This window comes from Lepidochelys kempii, chromosome 1 (assembly GCF_965140265.1).
Source record: "Lepidochelys kempii isolate rLepKem1 chromosome 1, rLepKem1.hap2, whole genome shotgun sequence".
NCBI classification, from domain to species: domain Eukaryota; kingdom Metazoa; phylum Chordata; order Testudines; family Cheloniidae; genus Lepidochelys; species Lepidochelys kempii.
This window is the reverse complement of record NC_133256.1, coordinates 218,238,332-218,266,088: the sequence shown is the minus strand read 5'-3', so window position 1 is coordinate 218,266,088 and position 27,757 is coordinate 218,238,332. Positions and strand designations below refer to the sequence as shown.

The following is a 27,757-nucleotide window of genomic DNA, read 5'->3' as shown; positions in this document are numbered from 1 at the left end:
TGCAGGAGGGAGCTCAGGGCAGGGGGTTGGGGTGAAGGAGGGGTGCAAGGTGCAGCAGGGGGCTCAGGACAGAGGGTTGGGGTGCAGGAGGAGTGTGGGGTGCAGCAGGGGGATCAGGGCAGGGGGTTGGGTGCAGGAGGGGTGCAGGGTGCAGCAGGGGGCTCAGGGCAGGGAGTTTGGGTGTAGGGTGCAGGAGGTGTTCAGGGTGAAGGCTCTGGCCCGGCACCACTTACCTGGAGCAGGTCTGGGGTGGCAGCGGTGCGCTCCCTGCCTGCCTGCCCTGGCCCCGCGCTGCTCCCAGAAATGGCCAGCACCACATCCCGGCGGCCCCTGGGGGAGGGGGAGCAGAGGGCTCTGCACGCTGCCCTCGCCTGTGGATACCTCCCCCAAAGCTCCCATTGGCTCCAGTTCCCCGTTCCCCACCAACGGGAGCTGCCGGGGAGGTGCCTGCAGGCGCCTGCAGGCGAGGGCAGCGCACAAAGCCCTCAGCCCACCCCTCCCCCAGGGTGCAGGGACATGGTGCCAGCCACTTTTGGGAGTGGCGCGTTGCCCGTGGTGCCACAGGGGTGGCAATTCCGTGGGCCGAATCCAAAGCCCTGATGGGCTGGATCCAGCCCACGGGCCATAGTTTGCCCACCCCTGGTCTAGATAATACTTAGTCCTGCCTCAATGCAGGGGTTGGACTAGATGACCTTTATTTCTATGATTCATTGGGTGACCCTTGGTTCTTGTGTTATATGAAGGGGTAAATAACACTTCTCTATTCACTTTCTCCACACGATTCATTATTTTATAAACCTCTGTCATAACCCCCTTAGTCATCTCTTTTCTAAACTCAATAGTCCAAGTCTTTTTAATCTCTCCTCATATGGAAGCCTCATATGGAAGCCGTTCCATACCCCTAATCATTTTTGTTGCCTTTTCCAATTTTAATACACCCTTTTTGAGGTGGGGTGACAAGAACTGCAAGCAGTATTCAAAGTATGGGCTTACCTTGGATTTATGTAATGGCATTATGATATTTTCAGTTTTATTATATAACTCTTTACTCATGGTTCCTAACATTCTATTAGCTATTTCTCACTGGCACTGCAGAACGAGCAGATGTTTTCAGAGAGCCATCCACAATGACTCCAAGATCTCTTTCTTGAGTGGTAATGGCTAATTTAGAACTCATTGGTTGATATGTATATTTGGGATTATTTTTTCCAATGTGCATTATTTTGCACTTATTAATATTGAATATCATCTGCCATTTTGTTGCCCAGTCAGTTTAGTGAAATGCCCTTGTAACTCTTCATAGTCAGCTTTAGACTTAGCTATTTTGAATAATTTAGTATTGTGTGCAAACTTTGCCACCTCACTATTTACCCCCCTTTCTAGATCCTTTATGAATATGTTGAACAGCACTAGTCCCAGTAAAGATCCTTGGGGTACCCCACTATTTATCTCTTTCCATTGTGAAACTGTCATTTATTCCTACCTTTTGTTTCCTATCTTTTAACCAGTTACTGATCCATGAGAGGACCTTCCCTCTTATCCTATGACTGCTTACTTTGCTTAAGAGCCTTTGGTGCGGGACCTTGTCAAAGGCTTTCTGAAAGTCTAAGTACACTGCATCAAACGGATCACTTTTGTCCACCTACTTGTTGACCCCTCTGACAATTCTAACAGATTGGTGGGGCATATTTTCCCTTACAGAAGCTGTGCTGGCTCTTCCCCAACATATCATGTTCATCTCTGTGTCTGGTCATTCTGTTCTTTACTGTAGATTCAACTGGTACTGAAGTTAGTCTTACCGGCCTGTAGTTGCCAGGGTAGCATCTGGAGCCTTTTGTAAAAAATCGACGCTATATAAGCTATCCTCCAGTCATCTGGTGCGCAGGCTAATTTAAGTGATACGTTACAGACTACAATTAGTAGTTCTGCAGTTTCATATTTGAGTTCCTTCAGAACTCTTGGTTGAATACCATCTGGTCCTAGTGATTTAGTACTGTTTAATTTGTCAGTTTATTCCAAAACGTCTTCTATTAACACCTCAATCTGGGACAGTTCCTCCAATTTTCACCTAAAAAAATGGTGTGAGAATCTCCTTCACTTACTCTGTGGTGAAGACCGATCCAAAGAATTCATTTAGCTTTTTTTCTGCCATAGGCTTGTCTTCCTTCAGTGCTTCTTTAACACTTCAGTTGTCCAGTGGCCCTGCTGATTGTTTCCTGCTTCTGATGTACCTCAAAAATTTTTGCTCTTTAGTTTTTGTGTCTTTTTCTAGTGGCTCTTGAAATTCTTTTTTGGCCTGCCTAATTATACTTTTACACTTGACTTTGCCAGAGTTTATGCTCCTTTCTATTTTCCTCAGTAGAATTTTGGTCTTCTTACTTTTTTGCGGGTCCAGGGGGCAGTTCATATATTTAGTTTGAACCTGTATTACGATGTTTAAAAACAGTTTCCATGCAGGCTGCCGGCATTTCACTCTTGTGACTATTCCTTTTAACTTCCATTTAACTAGTTTCATCACTTTGTGTAGTTCCCCTTTTTGAAGTTAGATGCTCCTGTGATGGGTTTTTCTGACATTGCTCCCCAACAAGAATGTTAAATTTAATGATATTATAGCTACTATTACTAAGAAGTTCAGCAATATTCACCTTTTGGACTAGATCCTTTGCACCACTTAGGACTAAATCAAGACTTGCCTCTCCCCTTTGGGGTTCCAAGTTAGTTGCTCCAAGAAGCAGTCATTAATAGCATCTAGAAATTTATCTCTGCATACTATCCTGAGGTAACATGTACCCAGTCAATATGTGGGTAGTTGAAATCCCCCATTATTACTGGGTTTTCTGTTTTAGTAGCCACTCTAATCTCCCTGAGCATTTCACAGTCACCATCCTGGTCAGGTGGTCAGTAGTTTATTCCTACAGCTATACTCTTTTCATCTAAGACTTTAAAAGTCTTCTATCCATAGAGAGTCTACGGTACAGTTTGGTTCATTTAAGATTTTTACTATATTTGACTCGATTCTTTCTTTCACATATAGTGCCACTCCCCGACCAGTGCAACTTACTCTGTCATTCTTATATATATAGTACCCTGGTATTACCATGTCCCACTGATTATCAGCATTCCACCAAATTTCTGTAATGCCTATTATATCAATATCCTCATTTAACACCAGGCACTCAAGTTCACCCATATTAGTATTTAGACTTTTAACATATGCATACAAGCATTTATAAAATATGTCAATATTTACTGTACCAGTGTATCAAAAGCTTCAAGCCTTCTCTTAGTTATAAAAGTTTCCCTTATTCATGCAGGGAAAGAAAACAATGCCTTGTAACTTATGTGATCAAAACTAAATAATGTAGCTCAACTTTCAGTGGTCCGGTAATAGATACTCCTGGTGAATTGTTTGTGAGCCATCTGAAGAAACTCTGGCCTAGTTGTTTACACTCAGCAGGGACCCATGATTGGAACAATAGAAGTGTTCAAGGCTGAGGTACAAGTTGGTAGAGGAACTGGGCAAAATTTTCTGGACAAATAGTCTACTTGCTGAAAAATACAGTTTTAGGTCGACTAAAACTATTCTTAAATTTGAGTCAAATTCAGCAAACGATTTCAGCCGCGGGGGAATCCAGAAAGTCAAATTGTTTCATTCTATAGAAAACCATTTTTCTGGACTTTTTTGGTTTAGCCACTGATCTGAAAAATCAATTATTCATTTAGCTCTAATTGGCAGAGCTCTCTAGGTAAAGCAGCCCACTCTGTCCCAGGAGCTGTTGGTCTCTGCCTTCCAAGAGCACAAAAATTCAGAGACATACAGAATTTGTGTCCCAATCCTTTCATTCTCCGTGTGTCTGTCTTAAAGATGAATCTAGTGTTACTTTAAAGCTCGCAACGTACTTGACATCCTTTAAAAAACTTGTTTGCTAAAAACACAAAACACAAGAAGAGCTTTTATGGATTTCTGGATGGCATTTGCTGTCTATGATTTTAGTTCATAGGCCCTTTTCCCCCACATCTTTCTCCTCCCCTGCTACCACAGTTAGATGCTCTCCCACACTAGGGCCCTTTTGCACCACTGGACCAGCACAAAGGGCCATAAACTGACCAGATCTACCCAGATGGGAATTCTCCTGATGTGCGGGAGTCCCCAGTGGTGAAGAGCTGGTGTAGTCAGCTGTAATTCTAACCCCTCAAGCCCCACTGTAGGGGGTGAAGAAAAGCAGTAACAGGTTTAGAGCACCTCTGAGGTGGTTCTAAAAACTAAGGCAGGGCCCAGGTCAGCATAGAACTAGTCCCACAACCACCCTCTTTAAACCCTCCCCAACCCCCATCAGCTGCAGCCAGAGCTTACTGAGCACAGATGATAATCTAGCCCTCAAGATTGCTAAATCGATATTATATGTATTAAGTAACAGGTCCCATCTCCTAACATAAAATAACTACATGCTGCATTCAAAAAACCATGGTCCAAACAAAGTTGCTACCCTGGCTCTCTGAACCTACTTTACCATTGCTGTTTCATCCAGGCAGTAGCAGGTTGAACCATGTGCTACTCTTTCATACACACTAAGGGCTACTGTTACCTTCTTATCAAATTCTGTGCATTCTTTTCTTGCCTCCACTTTGGAGAATGAGTATAATTTTAAATGGGTTCATTTCAGTTTTAAATTTTAAGTCTTCTTAACACCAAGCTAAGATAGCTCCGTGAGTTAGAGGTATTTTCTCTTTTCCTTTTCTTCCCCCTCCCACCACCCCTAGCTGGAGGGTCAGTGTAAGGAACTCCACGACGACAAACAGGAGACCAAAGTGGAGAACACCAAGCTGAAGCTAACAAACCAAGAGCTGCTACAGGAACTGGAGCGAACGTCTCAGGAGTTAATAGTCGCCCAGCAACAATTACAGATGCTCCAGGAGGAGGCTTCAAGACTACATGAAGAAAAAGAAATGTAAGTGACAGCTGCCTGTGGCACCACTATGCTTGCCTGAAGTGACAGCAAGCTTGATTCTCCACATGCACAGCATCTTCTGGAGGGACTTTAACATCTGTTCAAAATGCATGTGATGCTGATGGAGTAATATGCAAGGTCAGACCAATGCAAGAATCATTGCAGGCGGTTGTGTCCCTGCTTTACCCTGTTTACATTTTTCACATAAGGTGTTAATGTACCTTGCTTCAAAGTGGTTAATGGCAACATGACAAATCTGCTGCCACCTTGCGCTGTTGTGGGCTGTTGCTGGGGGTCAACCTGACATGCTGTTAAGTTTGACTTCAGTGTGTTTTGATATCGTTTGTATTAGCCATCATAAGAAAGAGCTTGACTTTCGCTAACCATACAATATGGCCTTGGATATTCTCAAGTTGATCATATGTATGAGATGCCCAGTCCAATTCAGTTTAGCTTTTATGAGTATGCTTTGAGTGCCAGACATCCAACAGTGATTGAGAATTGTAAAAGCACTACCAAAACACAACTTTAAACTCACAAAAGTGGACAAGTTTTACACCTGTTTTGAACTCGCTCTTTTCACAAGCTACATATAGTGACTACAGAAGGTTCAAGGTGGTAGAGAATCATTCCCACTTTTTGTACCATGTTTGTTTAAATATTATTATTTTGCTTTAAAGAAGCAAATTCTTAGTGCTATGTACTAAAATAGACAACATTAATAGTATTGCACACCACAACATAGTGGACCAGATCCTGAGCTGTGCCAGCTGCACAAGAAAAGGTGGGCAAAACTGTCATTTGTTTCTTGATTTTCTTGACTCCAGAGGAGCAGAACAAGGCCTGTGCAACACTTAAGTCCATTTAAAGGAATATTTAGTAGAGCCAGTGAAAAAATTTCCACTGAACCTATTTTTCAACAGAAAAATGGCTTTTTCAATTAAGCAGAATTTTCATGAAAAGTGTCTGCTTTCTGAAGAGAATTTCAATTTTTCATTAAAACAAACCAGAACAGCTGCAAGCCAAAAAGTATTTTTTTTAGCTGAAAACCAAAACATTTCTGCTGAAATTTGATTGAGAAATGCCTCTGGGTTCCCCATGGGAATTGTAGTTTGGCTGCCTCAGGTTCCCATTCTCCTCTATCGGTTGGATTTTTGGTCATACTACATTTCCCATGATTCATCATGACTATGGGACTGCCATGATGCACCACCTTCCCTAATCAAGAGAGGAGACCACGGTGCAACATGCAAAATTTAGTCCAACCAACGAGCTCAGCCTATAGAGGCAAATGAAAGCATGAGGCATTCAAACTACAGTTCTCAGGAGATATTGTGGCAGCATTTCAGAATTTCTGTTTTCAGCTGAAATATTTTGGATTTCAATTTTTTGCATAAAACTCAAAAATTTTCTGCAGGGAAAAGATATTTTCCAGCCAGATCTAATATTTAGCGGATGGAAATTGGACTGAAGTGAAACACAAGTCTTGTGTTGTCCCTCTGCAGTGGAGTTATTATACCTTAATGCTGGAATTTTCAGAAGGGTTCAGATTTTTACCACTAGGGCCAGATTTTCAAGAGTTTAGCTCCATCTGGGTACCTAAAAACACCCTAAATGTCACAGTAGGAGCAGCTGGGTGCTGAATACTTTTTTGAAAGTTCGGTCCCAACTGCAGGGTCTGAGCACTTGAAAATCTGGCCCTAAATGAAGGCCTGCTACAGGCCTCAAATTTTCTTTCCATGAGCATTTATTCCTAATGAGTCTTACCTCCCACTAATATTCATGAAAAACAATCAGAGAAACCTGAATTGGATTCAGAATTAGCAAAAGTTTCATGACTATTTCTCCCAGAAATCCAATCATTTCAGCTGCAGATAATGTAACTCGGTGCAGGGAACTGTGGGAACTCAGCACCTCTCAGGGTGGGGCATCATCTTGGACTAAATACTGTTTCTTCTCTTCAGAATGCCATTGGACCAAACTCTACATAGCTATTGCTAATTTAATCTATCTTGAAAATATGAGGAGTATTCCTTTGACTATAGCCACCCAGAGCTGAGCCCATTTCAAACACAAGGGCCAGATCCTCAGCTGATTTTCATCAGCTGAGGATCTAGCTCAGAGTTTTGAATGCTGCCTCATTTTTACGTTTGTATGTTTCATTTACAGTTTTGAAATGAACAGTGGCAGTATTTCTCCCCTTCCCCCCCAAGACCATTTCCTCTTTGAGGGGGCCTCACTTATGAGCTACAAAGAAAAGGCAGTGTTGCAATCAGTTGCAGGCTGATTCCAAAGGAAGTGAGGAAACCAGTAGGAAATGGGTCTGGTGATATCTCAGCTGCTCTCCATTCTTGTGGTCAAACTGCTGAATGATGATGATAATTTTACATTTGTAAAGCAGTTTTTATTCCAAAGTACTTTATGAAATTAGCGGTGGATTATGTCCAGCTCTCCCTGCAATGGTGTGGCTCAGAACTGCCCCCAGGGCAGGCCAGAGACTATAAGGCACAACTGAGCTGTTAAAAGCTGATCCACTCTTCAGACCACACAAAGGTAGCACTTCACACACCATTAAAATGCAGGAAACAACATGGACCAAATCCTCAACTGGTGTAAATCCATGCAGCCCCATTGAAATCAGTGGGATTATACTCATTTACATCATCCGAGGATCTGACTCCCTGTGTTTAATGCTGCACAACAGTTTAGGTCAGGAAAAGGGGAGAGGAATAATATATCCAATAAGGGAAAACTGGGTTAGCCAAATGTCATTACCCGTTCTGAAACTTGGCCAGCAAAGGAACGTTAACTCATCTAGCCTTGTGAAAAGTTTCATGGGATTTTTAATGATCACAAGTGACTAGGTCCTTAATTTTAAGTTTTATCTGAAAGACACCAGCTCCAGCATCACAGTGTAGTAAATTGACTGGATGAGAATCCTAAAAAGGCAAATCTTCTAACTCCTTGGTTGTTAGTTACTACTGGTAGAATCCAACCTAACCCCTTCCCCCTCCTCCCCCCAAAAGTTATAATAACTTGATTATGCAGTCCTTACTGTGGCTGAGCTCCGTTGACATCATTGATGGTTTAGCCAGAGTGAGGACTGCAAAATGGAGCCTCAAGTGGCATTCTCTAAGGGTTGTAGGAAGCAGCCTATAACTACTATGTTAAAAGAAAAGGAGTACTTGTGGCACCTTAGAGACTAACCAATTTACTGTGTATGCATCCGATGAAGTGAGCTGTAGCTCACGAAAGCTCATGCTCAAATAAATTGGTTAGTCTCTAAGGTGCCACAAGTACTCCTTTTCTTTTTGCGAATACAGACTAACACGGCTGTTACTCTGAAACCTGTTACTATGTTAAAATGTCCATGACAGATAGATTTCTTTGTTTCCCTCTGTTGTAGGGAGGTATACAGGGTGACAGAAACTTTACAGCGAGAGAAGTCAGGACTCCTTAAGCAGCTGGATTTCTTAAGGTAACACACACAATCATTTGCAAGATTTCTTGCATTATCATTATAAAACTATGTGTTTATTTTAAAGCTCGTAAACTATGACCCTAACCCTACCAGAAATGCCATTTTGGGACTAACCCCAGCATATGGAAATTCCTCAGGGGCCTAGAGAGAGTGGAATATCCTTACATCATCTGTCCCGTCAGAGCTCTCTGCCCCCCACCATAGGGGGCCTGTTGGGGAAAGACAGGGGTTTTATCAGGACATGCTGCACTGTGGCTATTCTGTGCTGTGGAATAATATCTAGGAGGCTGTTTCAGCCAAGTGCAAGTCAAAACAGCTATGAGGCTGCTCTGATTTATGTATTGGGCCAGGCCTTGGATACAGGAGATTCAAAGGCGGTGTAAAGCTCCTTTTGACTTTCATTGCTGCGTCAAGCGTAGTTCATTCAGAATAGAGACTGTTAGTTTATATATATATATATATATATATGGCTGATTTTCTGCCTAACAGTTTTCTGTTAGTATAACGGACAGCATTTGAAGCTAGTTCTGGGCATTGTTTAATGTCCTTTGTAATGTGAAATAGTATCTAACAAATATTATTGCCTCATTTTTTTTACTAGATTATTCAATGTATATGAGCTAATTATATGTGCATTTGAGCAGTAGTCTTTCACCCAGTGTGCATTTAAAAATATTTCAGATGGACTTATATACAATTACATCAGAGTCTCCCAAATTGTAGCCTGAGACCCGCTGTTGGTTTGCAGTGCATTTGCCAATTGTGATACAGCATGGCCAGAAGGCAGCGGGAGAGTGATCTAGGAGAGATATGTAAGCCCCAGGATGAGGAGAAGCCTTATTCCCTGTAGAGGGAAGAAACGTTGCTATAGATTAATTAAAGGCCCCTGAAGCCAATTAGAGCACCTGAAGCTTGTCACCTGATAACCCCCCCCTGCTTCAATCAGCCAGGGAAAGGAGTTGGAGCAGAGTGGTTTGGAGTTGGAGCAGAGAGCAGTTTGAAGGCATTGAAGTAGAGGAGAGTTTGGAGATGTGCTGTGGCTGGCTAGAAGACAAAGACCCTAGATAAAGAGACATCCGGCTTGTGCAGAGAGAGGGCAGGAAGCCCCACAAGCTGAAGAGCAAGAGAGGGAAGTAGCCCAGGGAAAGGAAGCACGAGTTCAAGTGGTTTACCACTATCCCTAGGGCCCCTGGGCTGGGACCCAGAGTAGAGGGTGGGCCTGGGTCCCTCTGTCTCCACTGCCCTTCTCTGGGTTACTAGTGGGACAATAGATACCCTAGTTCAGGGGCAGGAAACTGCGCCCTGAATCCCCCCCTTCCCCCCAAGAAGAGAAAGCGCGGGACCCATCATAATCGTACCGGCAATTTGCCACACAATGTACAGCATTCTGTCCCCCTCCATTGGTGGTTGGGTCACAGAGAGAGGTTGATGAGTCTGCTAGAGCTTTGGCTAGCTGACCTGGGTCTTTCTGTGAGCCCATGCAATAGTAGACCCATTAATTGCTTCATGTGACCCAGCCGCTATGAGAAAGTGACAGAGTACCATCCAGAGTGGGTGTGGCTCAGATCTGCAGAGAGCTGGCTTGTCACATGGAGCACCTCTTCTCCATTATTTCCAGCAGCTAAATCACATTAAGAGAAGCTAAACACATTTGGTATTTTCTTAAAGCTGCTCTTCGACATCAGCAATCACAGTAGTTGTAACTGGGATGTTACATGGTCGTGACAGGTCTACGCAGCTGTGGTTGGGAGGGTGTGCACCAAACAATCTCTCTATTAAGAGGTGATCTTAACTATGGAAAAGTTTGAAATCCCTTGATTCAGAGTAAATGAAGTATTGTTCATGGTTTGTTTCCATGTGTTAGAAGCTTTTGCTTTGACATTTATAGATTGAGAGCCCGATGGTCTAAATTAGGGTAGTCCCCACTGAAGAATTACACCAGCTGAGGATCTGGCCCTGTCATAATATAGATGGAAAGCAGCAGAATAAAGACAATGCACTTCAAGAAGGCAGATTTTATCAGACACAGAGAATTGGTAGGTAAGATCGAGTGGGAAGCAAGTCTAAGGGAAAAAGGAATTCAGGAGAGTGGGGGTTGTGGAATCTCCAGCATTAGAGGTTTTTAAGAACAGGTTAGACAAACGGGGATGGTCTAGATCAGGGGTCGGCAACCTATGGCACGTGAGCCAATTTTTAATGGCACGCTGCTGTCTGCCAGGGATCCCGACAGACAGCAGCGTGCCATTAAAAATCCTGCCTGGCCCGCTCTTCTCTGTCCCCTGCCCACCGCTCTCTCCTTGCAAGGCAGGCAAGCTTCCCCCTCACCCCCCCTGCTGGGTTCCTGCCCCTCCTCCCCTCCCACACATACCCAGCCCCCCCTACCCCATGCCCTGACTCTTGCACCCCCCACATTCCCACCCTGAGCACCAAACGGGAGCTCCTGCACGCCCCCCCACACATTCCCACCTGCACCCCTCGCACCAAATGGGAGCTGCCCAAGTAAGCACTCCACACCCAAACCTTCTGCCCCAACCCTGAGCCCCTCTCCCTCATTCTAGCTCCTGGCCAGACCCTGCACCCCAACCCCCAGCCTGCTCCTTCACCCCCAGCCCTGTGTTCAACACACTCCCACCCTCAGCTCAGTGCAGAGAGAGAGGAAGAGAATGGGCTAGAACCAGGGAGACGGTAGGCACCTACTCTATGTGGACAGGGCCGGGACCCCAGACCGGCAGCAGGCTGAGCGGCAGCGGGCTGAGCCGCTCACTCAGCACACCATTTCTAAAAGGTTGCCGACCCCTGGTCTAGATAATCTTAATCCTGCCTGAGTGCAGGAGACTGGACTAGTTGACTTATTGTTGCTATGATTCTTTGGAGAAATACCAACGTAAAAATATATTAAAGACATATTGAAGTGAAGACCCAAAGATCTGGATTTGATACTAAATTTCTACCATAGTTTGCTGGTTCTTTTACTTGTTTCCTTTCCTTACAGAGAAAGGAACAAACATCTCAGAGATGAACGAGACATGTTTTTACAGGTACACAAATACCATTTTATAACTCTGTAGTTATCAAACAGAGATCAGAATGGTCTAAAAAATGGGGACCAGAATGTTGTAGGGGCAGGGGCGACAGGTTTCTTTAATTTTTGGTGGTGCCCAGAATGGGTCCAATTCCCCACCACCACCACACACACACACCTGCCTAAGACTCTGGGAGGGAATTGAGGTGCAGGGTGCAGGCTCTAGGAGGGAGTTTGGATGCAGGCTCTTGGCTGGGGCAGGGGGTGGGGGTGTAGGAGGAGGTGTGGGGAGCAGGCTCTGGGAGGGAGTTTGGGTGCTGGAGGGGGTGCAGGCTCTGGGAGGGAGTTTGGATGTGGGAGGGATGTTGGGGTCTGGAAGGGAGTTTGGGTGTGGGCTCTGGGCTGGGGCAGGGGGTTGGGGTGTAGGAGGGGGTGGGCTCTGGGCAGGAGTTTGGGTGTGGGAGGGGCTGCAGGGTGCAGGCTCTGGGAGGAAGTTTGGGTGTGGGACAGGGGTCGGGCTCTGGGAGGGAGTTTGGGTGCAGACTTGGGGCTGGGGCAGGGCATGGTTGGGGTGCAGGAGAGGGTGAGGGGTGCGGCGTTTACCTCAGGTGGCTCCCCAAAGTGACTGCCACACCCCTCTGGTAGTGGCTCCTAGGTAGAGGGGCTGGAGTCTCCGGGAGTCTCTGACCAATGGGAGCTGTGGAGTCAGCACTCGGGGTGGGGGCAGCACACAGAGACCACCCCCACCTCCTGGGGCCACCAGGATGTGCCAGCCGCTTCCAGGAGTGGCATGGAGTGGGGCCGGACAGGAAGCCTACTTTAGCTCTGCTGTGCTGCCGGTGGCTCCCCGGGCCCTTTTAAATTGTCCGGGGGCAGCAGGCAGGGCCGGGGGATGCTCCGGGAGAGGCGTGTGGGGGCGGCAGGTCATGCTGGGGGAGAGACCCAGCCCCGAACATTGGTGGAGCCGGGCACCCAGGCCCTGAATATTCCTGTAGCACAGGCACCACGGGCCCATATAACTTGCAGCCCCTACGTAGGGGGAAGAGATTCTTGTGTCATTTCTCTCCCCTCCTGCACTCGCCACCTTCCCAGTTAAAAGCAAGGTTTATGGCAACAAAAAGTATTTATTAAATAAAACTAAAAGGCCCTGGAAGCCAAGTATTTAGGTTACTAAAACTCAAGCTATTTTAGGAAAAGGGAATGAATACTAATGAACCTAGTTTATAAGAAGCTAAGGAGGCAATCAAGAGGGAATAAGATAATCTTCAAATGGAACAATTAAAATGCAAGTGTTTATCTATCCAATCAACAGTAATCTCTTTAAACATCTATACATCAGTGCAGTATCTGAGTATTGAACAAAGAGAATTGCATTCTAAGAGTCCTATCCTCCTGCTAATGGATACAAATCAATCCCATTGACTTTGTATCCTGCATTAGGAGACTAGGTCCCCAGGACCTGAAAGATACCATGGCTTCCTTTTCTCGACTAAAGACAATTCAGAATTATGGTGTCTAATCATTTGCAGAGGTGGTCTGTGTTTCCCTTCTCTATAAGAAGGAGTGATACTGGGTCAGATTGTCAGTTGGTATAAATCAGCATAGCTCTGTTGGTTTCATTGATTTCAATGGAACTCAGCTGATTTACACTGGTTTATGATCTGGTCCACTGGTTCTGTAAGGTTTCAGAGGAACAGCCGTGTTAGTCTGTATTCGCAAAAAGAAAAGGAGTACTTGTGGCACCTTAGAGACTAACCAATTTATTTGAGCATGAGCTTTCGTGAGCTACAGCTCACTTCATCAGATGTTTACCGTGGAAACTGCAGCAGACTTTATATACACACAGAAATCATGAAACAATACCTCCTCCCACCCCACTGTCCTGCTGGTAATAGCTTATCTAAAGTGATCAACAGGTGGGCCATTTCCAGCACAAATCCAGGTTTTCTCACCCTCCACCCCCCCACACAAATTCACTCTCCTGCTGGTGCTAGCCCATCCAAAGTGACAACTCTTTACATAATCAAGTCGGGCTATTTCCTGCATAGATCAAGGTTTTCTCACATCCCCCCCACCCCCATACACACACAAACTCACTCTCCTGCTGGTAATAGCTCATCTAAACTGACCATTCTCCAGGTTTAAATCCAAGTTAAACCAGAACATCTGGAGGGGGGGGGTAGGAAAAAGCAAGAGGAAACAGGCTACCTTGCATAATGACTTAGCCACTCCCAGTCTCTATTTAAGCCTAAATTAATAGTATCCAATTTGCAAATGAATTCCAATTCAGCAGTTTCTCGCTGGAGTCTGGATTTGAAGTTTTTTTGTTTTAAGATAGCGACCTTCATGTCTGTGATTGCGTGACCAGAGAGATTGAAGTGTTCTCCGACTGGTTTATGAATGTTATAATTCTTGACATCTGATTTGTGTCCATTTATTCTTTTACGTAGAGACTGTCCAGTTTGACCAATGTACATGGCAGAGGGGCATTGCTGGCACATGATGGCATAGATCACATTGGTGGATGTGCAGGTGAACGAGCCTCTGATAGTGTGGCTGATGTTATTAGGCCCTGTGATGGTGTCCCCTGAATAGATATGTGGGCACAATTGGCAACGGGCTTTGTTGCAAGGATAAGTTCCTGGGTTAGTGGTTCTGTTGTGTGGTATGTGGTTGTTGGTGAGTATTTGCTTCAGGTTGCGGGGCTGTCTGTAGGCAAGGACTGGCCTGTCTCCCAAGACTTGTGAGAGTGTTGGGTCATCCTTTAGGATAGGTTGTAGATCCTTAATAATGCGTTGGAGGGGTTTTAGTTGGGGGCTGAAGGTGACGGCTAGTGGCGTTCTGTTATTTTCTTTGTTAGGCCTGTCCTGTAGTAGGTAACTTCTGGGAACTCTTCTGGCTCTATCAATCTGTTTCTTTACTTCTGCAGGTGGGTATTGTAGTTGTAAGAAAGCTTGACAGAGATCTTGTAGGTGTTTGTCTCTGTCTGAGGGGTTGGAGCAAATGCGGTTGTATCGCAGAGCTTGGCTGTAGACGATGGATCGTGTGGTGTGGTCAGGGTGAAAGCTGGAGGCATGCAGGTAGGAATAGCGGTCAGTAGGTTTACGGTATAGGGTGGTGTTTATGTGGCCATTGTTTATTAGCACTGTAGTGTCCAGGAAGTGGATCTCTTGTGTGGACTGGACCAGGCTGAGGTTGGTGGTGGGATGGAAATTGTTGAAATCATGGTGGAATTCCTCAAGGGCTTCTTTTCCATGGGTCCAGATGATGAACTTCAAATCCAGACTCCAGCGAGAAACTGCTGAATTGGAATTCATTTGCAAATTGGATACTATTAATTTAGGCTTAAATAGAGACTGGGAGTGGCTAAGTCATTATGCAAGGTAGCCTGTTTCCTCTTGCTTTTTCCTACCCCCCCCCTCCAGATGTTCTGGTTTAACTTGGATTTAAACCTGGAGAATGGTCAGTTTAGATGAGCTATTACCAGCAGGAGAGTGAGTTTGTGTGTGTATGGGGGTGGGGGGGATGTGAGAAAACCTTGATCTATGCAGGAAATAGCCCGACTTGATTATGTAAAGAGTTGTCACTTTGGATGGGCTAGCACCAGCAGGAGAGTGAATTTGTGTGGGGGGGTGGAGGGTGAGAAAACCTGGATTTGTGCTGGAAATGGCCCACCTGTTGATCACTTTAGATAAGCTATTACCAGCAGGACAGTGGGGTGGGAGGAGGTATTGTTTCATGATTTCTGTGTGTATATAAAGTCTGCTGCAGTTTCCACGGTAAACATCTGATGAAGTGAGCTGTAGCTCACGAAAGCTCATGCTCAAATAAATTGGTTAGTCTCTAAGGTGCCACAAGTACTCCTTTTCTTTTTGGTTCTGTAAGGAAGATTAATTGTTGTAGAATCTGGATTTTCCATGTTCTTTTTATTTATCACTCAGGATTTTGAAACATTTGCTTCTCTGCTAATCCATCAAATACTTTCTGTCGCTTCCATCACTGTATTCTCTAAACACTAGCAACAAATAGACTGTTTTATTAACTGTAATGAATAGCAAGAGTACACTAGTAAGATAAATAATATAATTTCTGCAGAAGAGTACAACAAATGCTTCAAAAGCCAACTGGAAACAAAGATCAGGATCTATCATTGGCAAATATGTAGAGGGAAAGGCATCACTTAAGAGGTAAGGACTTCATTTTGCTATTTGGCATATGTTTGATAGTTATCGGGAAAGTGCACAAAAGATGTAGAATGCTCATTTCACCACGATTGTTCTTGAAACCACGGCAACTTGGAATTGTAAGTGTAGTATTGATGTTGCATGGATCTCTGAGGTGCCAATTAGTATGTCATCTGAGTATCTGTGATGGGGGCAGATTGGCCACGGGCATAGGAGGGCGGGTTCAGCTGGATCACAGGGTCTCCTTAACCCCTTTGTTGCCAGTGCGTAGTCTATCTGCCTCATTAAGCCGCTTGTTGCCAGCGTGGGGCCTATGTCAGGTGTGGAGAGGGGAGTTAAAAGGAGGACATCTAGCCCAGTTGAGGGTTGACCAGGAAGGAGAACAGAGCTCTGCTACTGTGCTCAACAAGGCAAGTCTGGCTATAGCCAAGAGCATAGGGCAACTTGCTAAGTGGATAAAGCATTTGGTAGATGGGATGACTGGGCCCAGGAAGATGGACAAGAAGGGACTAGGGATGTGCAAAGACAAGCCTGGAGCAGAAGAGTAGCATCCTGCCAACAAATCTTCAGATGCACCTGATTTTTAGTTCACTGTTTTCCTTTTTGTTTTGTTTAACACACTGGAAGTGGTCCGACTCCAGTGCGCCTTAGTTTTGGCCCGGGGGGGGCGGTTAAGGCACCATGGCACAATCATCAGGGACCTGCAGTAGTGGAGTTGTTCCCTGATAGGCCGCTTAGACAGCCCAGTTACAGTGATCTTTTAAAAAATTAGAAATCTAGGGTCAGATCTTCAGCAACGGCTAATACACAGACCATGCTGCTTTGGCATGGGGAGCTTGTGGGAACAGCAGAAGCCAGTCCAGTACTGGTATTACTTGAATCAGCATTAATAGGGCATGATATCTTCAGGAACTTTTGCTGGAGGAGTGCACTTCCACAGCACCCCTTACTGCAGATAGTAGCCGACTAGCTGGGATGCATAAGAACATGGGATAGATAGAAGACATAAAAACATGGAGAATTTAAATCTAAATTATGTGATCGTAAGTATGAAATAAATGGGAACAGGATTAAGGCCTCCATGTCAGAAAGAACCTGAGAAGAGCAGTAGAATGTCACCTTGGGGATAGGGACCACAGCAAGAGTCTGAAAGAATATGGACATGCAGCTAGTATAAACGGGCATAGCTCCATAGAGTTCAATGCTGATTTATACCAGTTGAGGATCTGGCCCGTACTGCTCTAGCCAGAATTAGGTCACAGATGGAAAGTTTTGTTCACTCTACTCTCACCATTTTAGGATGAACCTAAATCCAGTTGTTCACCTCTGAATTTTCAGCCAAAATATTAATATTTGTTATATTGCCTTCTGTATGGGTTACATATGTATTATGCTGATTTTATACACACACATATAATGTTTAACTTACTTTTCAATAGTCAATTGATTGTACAGTCTAACGCTGATCTACATAATAGATAGTGTAATGGACCTGATTCTGCATCCTGTTACATTAAGTCAGGAGTAACTCCACTGGATGGAATTACATCAATGTAAATGAGATAAGAATTAGGCCTAATGTTTTTTTGTAACCTACTTATATCTGATCTTTATCTAGCCAATCCTCCGAAGAAGATGATGCTTTCAATAGCTTAACAAGGAGAAGGAATTCTATTGGTTTGAATGGGTATCTTTCTTCAGAGTCTGACCATGGTACTAGTGGGGGCATGACTCAAACAAAACAACTGCAGAGAATAATCTCCATTGAAGAAGATCCCCTACCCCAATTTCTTGAGAGGCCAGCTGAGAAGCAGTACAGCAAGTGGACAGAAGAAAATGACAATGTCTCCCCAGAAAAGGAAATGGATGAGAAGCAAATTGTGACATCGTTGGACCACACACCCTTGTCTCTCAGAGAGCAGCCAGTAGGGAAAGAAACACAATCAAATGTAAGGGGACAACTTACCTTAAATGGAGGTGGAGGGTATCATGTAATAAATTACTTTCACAAGCCAAAATCATTTGGCTTCCCTTTTTGTAGACACAAGTTCCCCACCTATACAATTTGGATGCACATTTTGCCACCTTTAATTGATTTGTTCATGCAAATCTGATTACTTCGGCCTCTGGCTACTTGATTGCATAAGGTACCTAAATGCAGATTTGTGCCTAAAATTAGTTTTGAAGGTGCAAAACAGGGAAGCCAGGCGTCAGCTGAAAATATACCCAAGAATTAGGATAGTGAGGAACTGAACAATTGTGTGAATTAAATTATACATTTTGTATAATCGCATGAGGCCATTTCTTACAATCTTTATAAGATCAAAATCAGGTCAGCATCAAATCAAGGTACTGAAGGTGATTATGGAAAAATCTCACTGGATATGTTCAAAGTGGAGATGAGACAGCCAAATATAAGGGACTGTTTAGGAACATTGAAATCAGACCTAATGATGATACCGGGAAATGGGACTAGAGGATCCAATAAAGGGTAGAGCTGGATTTTAAAAAGGAAAGCTTTTTGTGACCATGTACCTGGAAAATTTGTCCTTTTTGGGGGTCAAAATTTGAAACAAGTTTTTATAGCTGATGGGAAAATGGGATGAAGTTTTTTGTTTTTGGGGGGGGGGGTTGCAAAACTTTATGAGAAAAAGTTACCCTCCTTTTTGGGACAAAATGTGAACAATTGTTTTCACTGTAAAATCAAAATTCAGAAAATTTCTTCTAGCTCTGCTCTCTCATTAATGTTTACATCAGAAAACTGAATTGTGTGCACAGCCCAGACTTTATAAAATAATATCCAGGAAAGGGTAACTCTGCAGTCAAAAACCTTACTCACATTCTTACTCCCTTGTAGCTTTCAGGCTAATTTTAGTATAGCTATTAAGTGTGATCCATTGTCTGATTCCTGAAATATATATTTAAAAAGATTAAGGTATGGAGAAATAGGTATGCTCAGTCTTAATTACATAGTTTGTTCTTCTAAAAGAAACGGGTACTATGCACATCTTTAAAATGATCATAAAATGACGCCATGATTACATAACTGTTATAATTGGCACACTTTTGTTACAAAATATACTCTAGATAGAGACAGGTTTCAGAGTAGCAGCCGTGTTAGTCTGTATTCGCAAAAAGAAAAGGAGGACTTGTGGCACCTTAGAGACTAACCAATTTATTTGAGCATAAGCTTTCGTGAGCTACACATCCGATGAAGTGAGCGGTAGCTCACAAAAGCTTATGCTCAGGTAAATTGGTTAGTCTCTAAGGTGCCACAAGTCCTCCTTTTCTTTTTTCTAGATAGAGAAATGCCTTTCCATTTAAAAAAAGGAAAGCTGATCAAAACTACTTAGATCATTAATGTGATATAGCCACAGCATACTTTGTACTGTTCTCAGAATAGAAGTATCCTCAATTACTGGGTATTCCTTACTCTGGACAGCTGGATCTTTTCTTCACTTATGATCAAGTGAACCTTTCTCAGAAGAAAGCTACTGAACTCACTAGCTACTTAATTAATAGTAAGATGTCCTAGCACTAGTTAGCTGTCAGAAAGTGTATTATTATCATGCTGTTGTATATTAAAGACTTAAATCAGAGCATTAGCTTATTAGTGACATTAAATGACAATTGGAAAATCTATTAGCTGGTTTCTTAAACAAATTGATGCCAGGATCTTAAACTATTGAGATTGCTCAGGATTTCTCTCAAGTCCTTTTTATTTTAGAAGAGAAAGGCAGTAAAATTTTACTCAAGAAGTACCATAGTGTAGCGGCTCAGCCACATGGGTAGGACTCAGGGGATCAGGGTTCTATTCCCAGCTGTGTGGCTGACCTAGTGGGTAATTCTAGGGCAGTGATTCCCAACCAATTTACCATTGTGGCCCACAGTGTGTTATGTGGGCTGCATCCAACTACCTGTATAGCTCTGAGGATGGGCTGCAGCTGTGTGCTGATTGGGCTGTAAGTGGCCCATGGGCTGCAGGTTGAGAACCACTGTTCTAGGGCAAGTCACTTTCCCTCTTTGTGATTCTGTTTTCCCTCCCACGGCTTTGTTGGTCCTGTCTATTTAGAGTGTAAGATCTTTGGGGTAGGCACTGCCTCATGCTGTGTGTTTGTACAGCGCCTAGTCCAATGGGACCCCAACCTCAGCTGGGGGTTCTAGGATCTACTGTAATACAAATTAATAATGATAATCAATATCTGTGCCAAAATTTTGTCCTCACATGGGTACATTGACATCCACTGATATCAATGACAGCTATTCATGTGCACCCAAGGGATGAATTTGGCTCCATGGGTGCTTTTTATACACTGCCCAGCACATTTTGTATAACCTTGGTTCCCAGAGTCTAGGCCTCCCCAAAGTATGTCACCGAGAGGGAAAAGTCCAACTGGGTCATCTAACCCAGCTCACTTCCAGTAAAGAACTGTCCCATTATAGCCCTACAACCCCAGTACTGGAGGTCATGCAGAGCCTCCTTACCCAGCAGGCTCCCTGGGAAGCCTGGTTGAGGGCAGGGAGCATGCCCTCTGCTATATCTCATAAAAGGCTGGAACACGTGTTTCCCTGTATGGTCAAACAAGCCCACTGACAAGTTTGGAGGGTGGGGGCCCAGGACGCTTCTTCTTCCTGCTCCCTTTGAGGTGATTACCACCCTAGGTGGGGCGCTAGCAGTGAGAAGTCCCTGTATTGAGTGGAGCCTAGAGGTTGCGAGTGTGACCAGTGCCAACCTGTGAGGCACAAGGTGAGGGGGGAGGGTTAAATGTTCTTAGTGCTTCCCCTGTCCCTTTGTGCACCCTTTCAAAGCAGCCAGAATCTGGCCCTGAAGTCTATTTCAGTTTGTTTTTCTAGTTTAGCTTTAAATTTCCCAAGCAATGGAACTTACCATTCTTCCCTGGGGAGACCTCTCCATAGCCTAAGAGATAGCACAGTCAAGTCATTTAAACTGCAGCGGCCAGCCACTCTGATCTCATGCTATCCACTGCTAGGACTCTGCCTCCCATTCCCTTCTGGCTTTTCCCACCAGCACTGGCAGCAGGGCTGGGGGCATTGTTGCTCCATCAGTGAGGGCCCCTACAGGCTGCTGTCTGTGCATGGAGACTCCCTCTGGAGTCTATTAAAGCTGCAGAGGAGGAATTACTCCTGCCACTGCATCGTAAGTTGCAAGGAGTCCCCTGGGGGATGTGTCTTGAAGAGTGGTGGTCCCCCTCGTTCTCCAGTCAATCTCATCCCATATTATGCTATACAGTGGATCTACAGTGTAAATGCCATGCAAGGTCTAGAGGTGGCTATGTTATGGGGGCAGAATTATACCATGTAGTCATATAGCCCTCCCATAAGGCCACCCACGCCCTGTTCTCAACAGTGAAACCCTTCTGTTCTCCACTCTGCCTTGGGGAGGGGAACATAGAGACCTAGATGTTTTTAATTCCCTAGAGTTTGCTCTCCTGAAGTCTAACACCCTTATGTCTATACATTCTGTGGTCCCAGCCCTTTCTGCACCGAGTTCAAGGAGCTCCGGGTTGCTGGTAGTAAGCTTCTCTAATCACCTGACATTCTAAATCAACTCTGAGAGCCCCTTATCAGAAAGGTGTGGGGGGATAGAACTTGTGTAAATCAGTTCTCTTCTAGAAATGAATGAGTCTTTTTTGTTCCCGGGTTCTCATGTCCCGGGCACAGATGGAAAGTTTCCCAGAGAGGGCACTGAAGCAGTGCAATGTGCCAGCAACCTCCATCTTCAAAGCGGGTGGCACTGGCTGGGATGTTGTAGCTAGGGTGCCCAAGGATGTGCTGAGGCAACCTTTTGTGGGGACCCTGTTAGAGATGAAAACTATGCTCCCAATCCAAAGCCCGTTGTCTGCACTCCCTCTGGTGAATCATCTAAGAATCTGCAAGCCAGGCAGGCACAGTTAGGTACAGTTCTGCTCCAACAAGATGGAATCAGGTCCACTGAGTGTGTGCCTTCCGCCCCACCCGTTTCTATTAAATCTGCCAAAAACCGACATGTTACGTTGGTTGTGTGCTGTGTGTAGGAAGGTCAGTAACAGCACATGACATCGAGATAAAAATCTGAGACGATATTATAAACTAAGAGAAATTGATATTCCAATAGCATATGGCAAAGTACCTTTCCAGTTCAAGATTTAATAATCTGAGGAGAGTTTGTAATTTGTTTCTGCAGATCATAGGTTTCCAAGCAGTGGCTGATTCCCACGTTGGGATGGGGAAAGACATTTTGCCCATAGGACAGATTGATCAGTCCTTTCAGGGCATCAAGTTAGACTTTGGGTGCATCCAGCAGGGAGTCATCTGTAGCCAAGAGTTTCACAAAAAACAGCTTGAGACAGATTGAGGTGTTAGCTGCTACATCTCCTTTGCAGCTTGAATGGCTGGAATCACTAGCAATAGCTGTTGGATGGCTTAGTCCTGTCATAAGTATTCAGCAGGGGATGAAGAGGCTCATCTTTATGCTCGGTTTAGAAGTGGCATTGGAGCCATACGTTTGATTACAAAGGTAGGTTTCCCTCATGAGTGGGCCGGACGCATCTCATAGGCAAATGGCTGACTGGGCAATCTGTGGGTTGAGCCGAGACCCAATGGTGCCCTCAGGCTGTTAACCTGCCGATTTGTGTGTGGCCACTGAGGACGAGATTAATTTCTGCTGGCTAACTGCTAACTGAGCTATTGTTATGAGCTAAGAGAGTTGCAGTTTAGGGCCTTTCAGTCCAAGCTGGAGTGGACGACTGTCTGTGTGTATGTGTGTGTTAATGTTATTTCCCAGCACCCAGATTACACACACACCATGATGATTGCTGTTGGAAAGAGGATAGGTGATTTTCAGCAGATTTGAGAAAGTGGCTTATATAGAGAGAAGCGTGCTTATTGCTGAAAGCCTAAAGGTGCAACGCAGTTTGAGTTTTTAATTTAAAAGGATAAGGGAGCGATGCGATAAGAGATCTCAGTACAGTTATAACAATGGCTGTTATTCTAATACATGAAGATAGATAACGAGATAGCTATTTGCTCCAAATGTTGACCCTGGTGAATGGATTTCTTACAGTTAAGGGACAGAGTGGAGGGCTTTTTTTCTCTAGTACAAATACAACTATTTTTCCCCAGGATAATTCAGTATTTTCTTCACAGCAGTACAGAATAGTGGGTGGGCTGGATTTCAACCTTGTATTGAAGGGAACACCAGGCAGGCTGCCTGCTGGAAAATCTGGGACAGCCCCCAGCACCCTTGTGCATATGTTGGAGTGCTCACTTTGCATTATAGGGGGAATCACCCTGCTGCTTTTTCTACAGAATTAGTATCAAGCTCCCCACCTTGCCTTCCCCCTTCAGCCTCTCCGTCCTACAGCAGCAGGATGGCTCTGGCCCCCACTGCAAACTCACTGGTGATACTCCATTTTTACCTAAACCACTGCAGCTGAAAATACAAGGGAAGGGATTTTAGAATAATGATGTACCTAAAATAGAGCAGAAATAGTCTTCTCCAGCATCCTCACTCAATTTAATCTACCAAACATGGAAAATTCCCTCATACTTGAGAAGCTAAGAGGTTATCACCTTCACCCTGCCAAACATTAACAGCTTAATTAACTGGGCCTGGTTCTCCTCTCACTTATACCAATTTTACACTGGTGTAAATCAGGAAGCTCCTGGATCTACACCAGTAGCAACTGAGAGCACAATCAGGCAATATAAAGCATAAGACAGTTTATAAATTTGCTTGTGTTCTCTAGGTAAAAACACACGGTCTATGATATGCATAAAGTTTAGTGTGGGGCGGATCTGAACAGAGCTGTGCAGAGCTTGTTGGTTTGGACTTGCAGGGGTAAATGCAAACCTTTTTGTTTCAGCTCCCATGGGGCTTGCATCCCAAAATTTGGCTGGGAATCAGATACAACTGCTAAATCCATGGAGTTGTAAAATCAGCGTGAGAGCTGTATTTTTTCTGTTTTGGACTAAAAAGAAAATTACAGTGACACAAAAAATTGAGCTCAAAGATGCTAGAAATTCTTGGGGAAAAAATACAACTTTGATAAAAATTCAATACTTCACCCTTTCTGTTACGTGACAAAAAGGCTCACAGTTCACAGCTAAGAACTCTACAGAGTCTTCCACTAAAGCCAAAAGAGGCCAGACTGGACATTCCTAATATCATTAAGGTAAAAAACAAACAAAACTCTTAAAAAAAATGCCAACCAACCAGACAAAAAACTCTTAAGGTTAGTTCATAAGTCACCAAGAAGGAAGGGTACAGATTCAATATTTTTCCCCTTTGCAGGTCATCTTTAAGTCTTTGCAAATCAGAAAAGGCAACAGAGTTAGAGTTAAAATTGCCAACTAACTTTTGTGCTTGTTTGAAGGAGGAGAGAATATACTCTGCCCCTGATCGCTTATTCAAGATTGTTTTTGTGGGCAATTCAAGTGTGGGAAAGACTTCATTTTTAAAGCGATTCTGCGAAGACCATTTTTCCCCAGACACATCTGCTACTGTAGGTAAGTTTAAGAAACATTATGATGATTATTACAGTAATATCTAGAGGCTCCAACCAAGACTGTGGCCCTGTTGTGCTAGGTGCTGTACAAATGCATAGTGAGAGAAAGTCCTTGTCCCAAAGAGGAGAAGCAAAGGGACAGAGAAGTGATGTGTTACCTGAGGTCACAGAGCATATTAGTGGCAGAATTGAAATTAGAACCCAGTGGTGGAATCCTTGGCTCATTGAAGTCATTGGCAAAACTCTCATTGATTTCAGTGGAGCCAGGATTTTTCCTCAGGTCTCCTTGCTTCTCATCTAGTAACTGAGACACTAGATCACACTGCATCCCAAAGGATAAATAAGATTTGGCAAACGTCAAATGCCCTCGTGACCATTACTGAAATCATAATTGCCTATTTTTCCAGGAAAAAAAGCTTTGTATGGAGCAAAAGAGAAAAATGTTAGTGATACATTTACAAAGCTGTGTGCTTAACTGGTGCCAACATAGCTTGTGCTTGCAACTGTTGCACTTACGAGTCAGACCTTCAGACTATATGTATAATTTCCTGGGGCTTCCAGAAGGAAGGCGCCAATGTTGGGGGCTGCAGCTTAGATGGCAAGTTTTTAAACATAACCTCTAATGTGCAACAATAACTCACTATCTGTGTGAGTCACACCAGGATGTGGGTTATTTGGCTGGCCTGCACATACAGATAAGCCAAAAGTAACATTATAAAAATAAGAACTGCTGATAAGACTGACAGAGCAGACTGTGCAGAACAGCTGGTCATTCAAAACCTTGACAAACCCAGATGCAACTCAAACCCACTTCCATTAAACTAGATTCTGGTGGTGGAAACATCCTCCACAATCCCTCTGAATGTTCTGATTACTCACGGAAGGCAATAGGACCAGATGCTACATCCATTAAAGTCAATGACAACACTCCCACTGACCTCAGTCAAGCAGGAGCAAATCTTAGAAGAATGTTTCAGTAGAGTGTTGCAGAAGGAGGCAGTGTAACCTAATGGCTAGAGCAAGTATCATTATAAATATCCAAGAAGTGTATAAACCAAAGCTAGAGAGGACTTATTTAAGCATACAAGGCAACATTTTTCAAAAGTGCCTATATGGCTTAGCAGCCTAAGTCACCTTGACTATCAATGGGACTTATGATCCTAAATCACTTGGGCTCTTTTGAAAATTTGACTCATCCTGCCATTTTGTGAATTAAATTTATTTGTTAACACATTTACATTTAATATGTTTATGTTACTACTTTAAAACTATGGCAAATAAAAGCTTCTACCTGTTCTTATTATCAGCCTGTTGTTAAGGGCCAGAATTTATTGTGTGCCTTCTGAACCAATGAACACAGGTTAGAAATATTTGTGGCTTGTTTGAACATAACACTGTTACCTTAAACTACCATGAACCTGATTAGACTACCAGAATGAACCTGAGACAACATGTGCTATGTTTATAGGTATAGATTACAGCGTGAAAACAGTGACAGTGGATAACAGCCAGGTAGCCCTGCAACTCTGGGACACTGCTGGGCAGGAACGGTGAGAAAATGTCTTAACTTTCTACTCTCCTACTCCGTGCATTTAGAAAATAGCAGCCTTGGGCTCAATCCTGCTCCCCAGAAGTGGGGAGAAATGGCGAGTTCTCATTTAGTTCAATGAAAGTGAGAGCAGGCCTTTGATCCTTTCCCAGCAGGATCAATATCGGCTAACAGGGTGGGGTGTGTCAGGCAAACACTGCCAGCCTGTTGTAGAGCCTCTTAAAGAAATAGTCCCATAAGCTACTATTAAGGAGTGGAGCAGGTTGAAAATGTTCTGTCAGAAAGGTTTTTTCAACAGAAAATTACTTTTTAACAAAAAATGGAGATATTCACATACAAAATACCTTTTTCCATTTAACTGTTTCATGTTTTCATTGAAAGACCAAAAAAACAGAAACCATTGATTTTGGTTGGAAAAAAACAATTGCAATTTTCAGGTGCTGAAAATTGAAAAGTTTGGTTTTTTTTTTCAATTGAAGCCTGAATAATTTTTCACACACAGGAGTGAGGAATTCCTGAAATGACACACCAGGTGAGGTTAGGAGGGCGTGAGGCATGGGTCAGAGCGTACATGCTACCGCCGGTAGTACAAGACCAGGAAGACAAGGGAAAGGGTCGGCAGCAGGATTTTTCCAAACGCTTACTGCACATTTTTGTTTACTTTACCTTTTAGTCATTGACAGTGTGAGTTCCATACATGGGATTGCCACTGAATGAGAAAAAGAATGAAATATTTAGGGGTAGAGAAAAAGGAGACTGATAAATCCAGAAAGCACTGAACTTGCTCCCTCACCATATTTCACAGTACAGCTCAATTTTACCTTCAGATCTACACTGTACTCTATTGCAAATTTTGCACTCATCTAGTAAGTGGGATTGTCAGTGATAACAATGGAGGTTTCATGTGTAATATAAGTAGGAAGAAAATCCACTCTGCTTGTCAGAGAGCATAAATGTGTCCCCTGACTGTAAATTCATATGTTAGCTAAGTAAATGAAGCTTTGGTCCTCCAGCTCTTACTCATGTGAATAAACCTTAGTATGGCAACATGGTGAGTTCTTTTTCCATCTCTGCCATTGACTTGCCACTTAAACCTTTCTCTGCCTCCGGTTACTGCACATTTGTAAATGAGTGTAATAAGCTTAACCACCTTTGTAAATTACTGCAAGATCTATCAATGAAAAGAGCTATAGATGTATTGGTCTTACAGCTCATGTGTATAATCCCGTTGACTTCAATAGGACTACTTGAGTGAGTAGGGATTACACATGTGAGTAAGGGTTGCAGAACTGGGCCCTGATATAAGAGGATATTTGGCTCCACATGCCCATATATCTGTGGCTCAAACTGAGCTTATAAGAATACAAATATTCTATCTAGATCCCTGTGTATATATCTTCAATGCTGCAGGACTCAAGGGTTGGCGTACTGACTACTATACTTTAATCATATTGTCACACTGCTACTGCTCTAAGGCAAAGGGCTATAAACAGATTCTTGTTTGCAGGTACCGCAGTATTTCCAAGCAGTTTTTCAGAAAAGCTGATGGTGTCATTGTGATGTATGATATAACAGCAAAAGACACATTCACAGCTGTCAAACAATGGTTGGTGAGCATTGAGGTAAGAGGACATAGCTTTCAATCTAAACTACTCTGGCCACATGCTCTAACTTCTTGAGGTGTTCCCTCCAGGTGGGGGTTATGGGCAGGTCAAAAAGGAGGAAGTAAGGTCCTACCACTTCTTGTGCTGTAGCAATTACTCTGTTATATATAGGACTTCAGTTCACAGAGTTGCCAAGCCAGCTCTTTGCAGAAGCCCTTCTTTCATTTTATAGGGAAAAAATAGTCATTCTAAAATTTCAAGGAGTAAATCTCTTCAGTGGCCACCATTGATTGGATGTATGTCCATCTTTCCTGGTACCTGGCTTAATCTGAGGAAAAGAATTCCCAGCATGCACGCCTCTGCTTCCCATATCAGGACACATTTTATTAACGGTCATTCAACTGAGGGTTCCTTGGTTGTCATTGGAGTTGAAAGATGCATCAGTGCAGTGATGTAATTCA

At 43.7% G+C, this 27,757-nt stretch overlaps 1 protein-coding gene across 1 annotated transcript in view; it reads left to right on the top strand.

The window, feature by feature from the left end:
- The window catches only part of CRACR2A (calcium release activated channel regulator 2A), a 93,405-nt gene that overhangs the window by 52,131 nt on the left and 13,517 nt on the right, over positions 1–27,757 (top strand). Inside the window, exons 9-16 of the mRNA XM_073314558.1 lie at positions 4,762–4,949; positions 8,356–8,427; positions 11,423–11,468; positions 15,548–15,639; positions 17,255–17,585; positions 24,012–24,144; positions 25,612–25,693; positions 27,200–27,314. Of these exons, the coding sequence (XP_073170659.1) occupies positions 4,762–4,949; positions 8,356–8,427; positions 11,423–11,468; positions 15,548–15,639; positions 17,255–17,585; positions 24,012–24,144; positions 25,612–25,693; positions 27,200–27,314 (1,059 nt within the window). The remainder of the gene's footprint in view (positions 1–4,761; positions 4,950–8,355; positions 8,428–11,422; positions 11,469–15,547; positions 15,640–17,254; positions 17,586–24,011; positions 24,145–25,611; positions 25,694–27,199; positions 27,315–27,757) is intronic.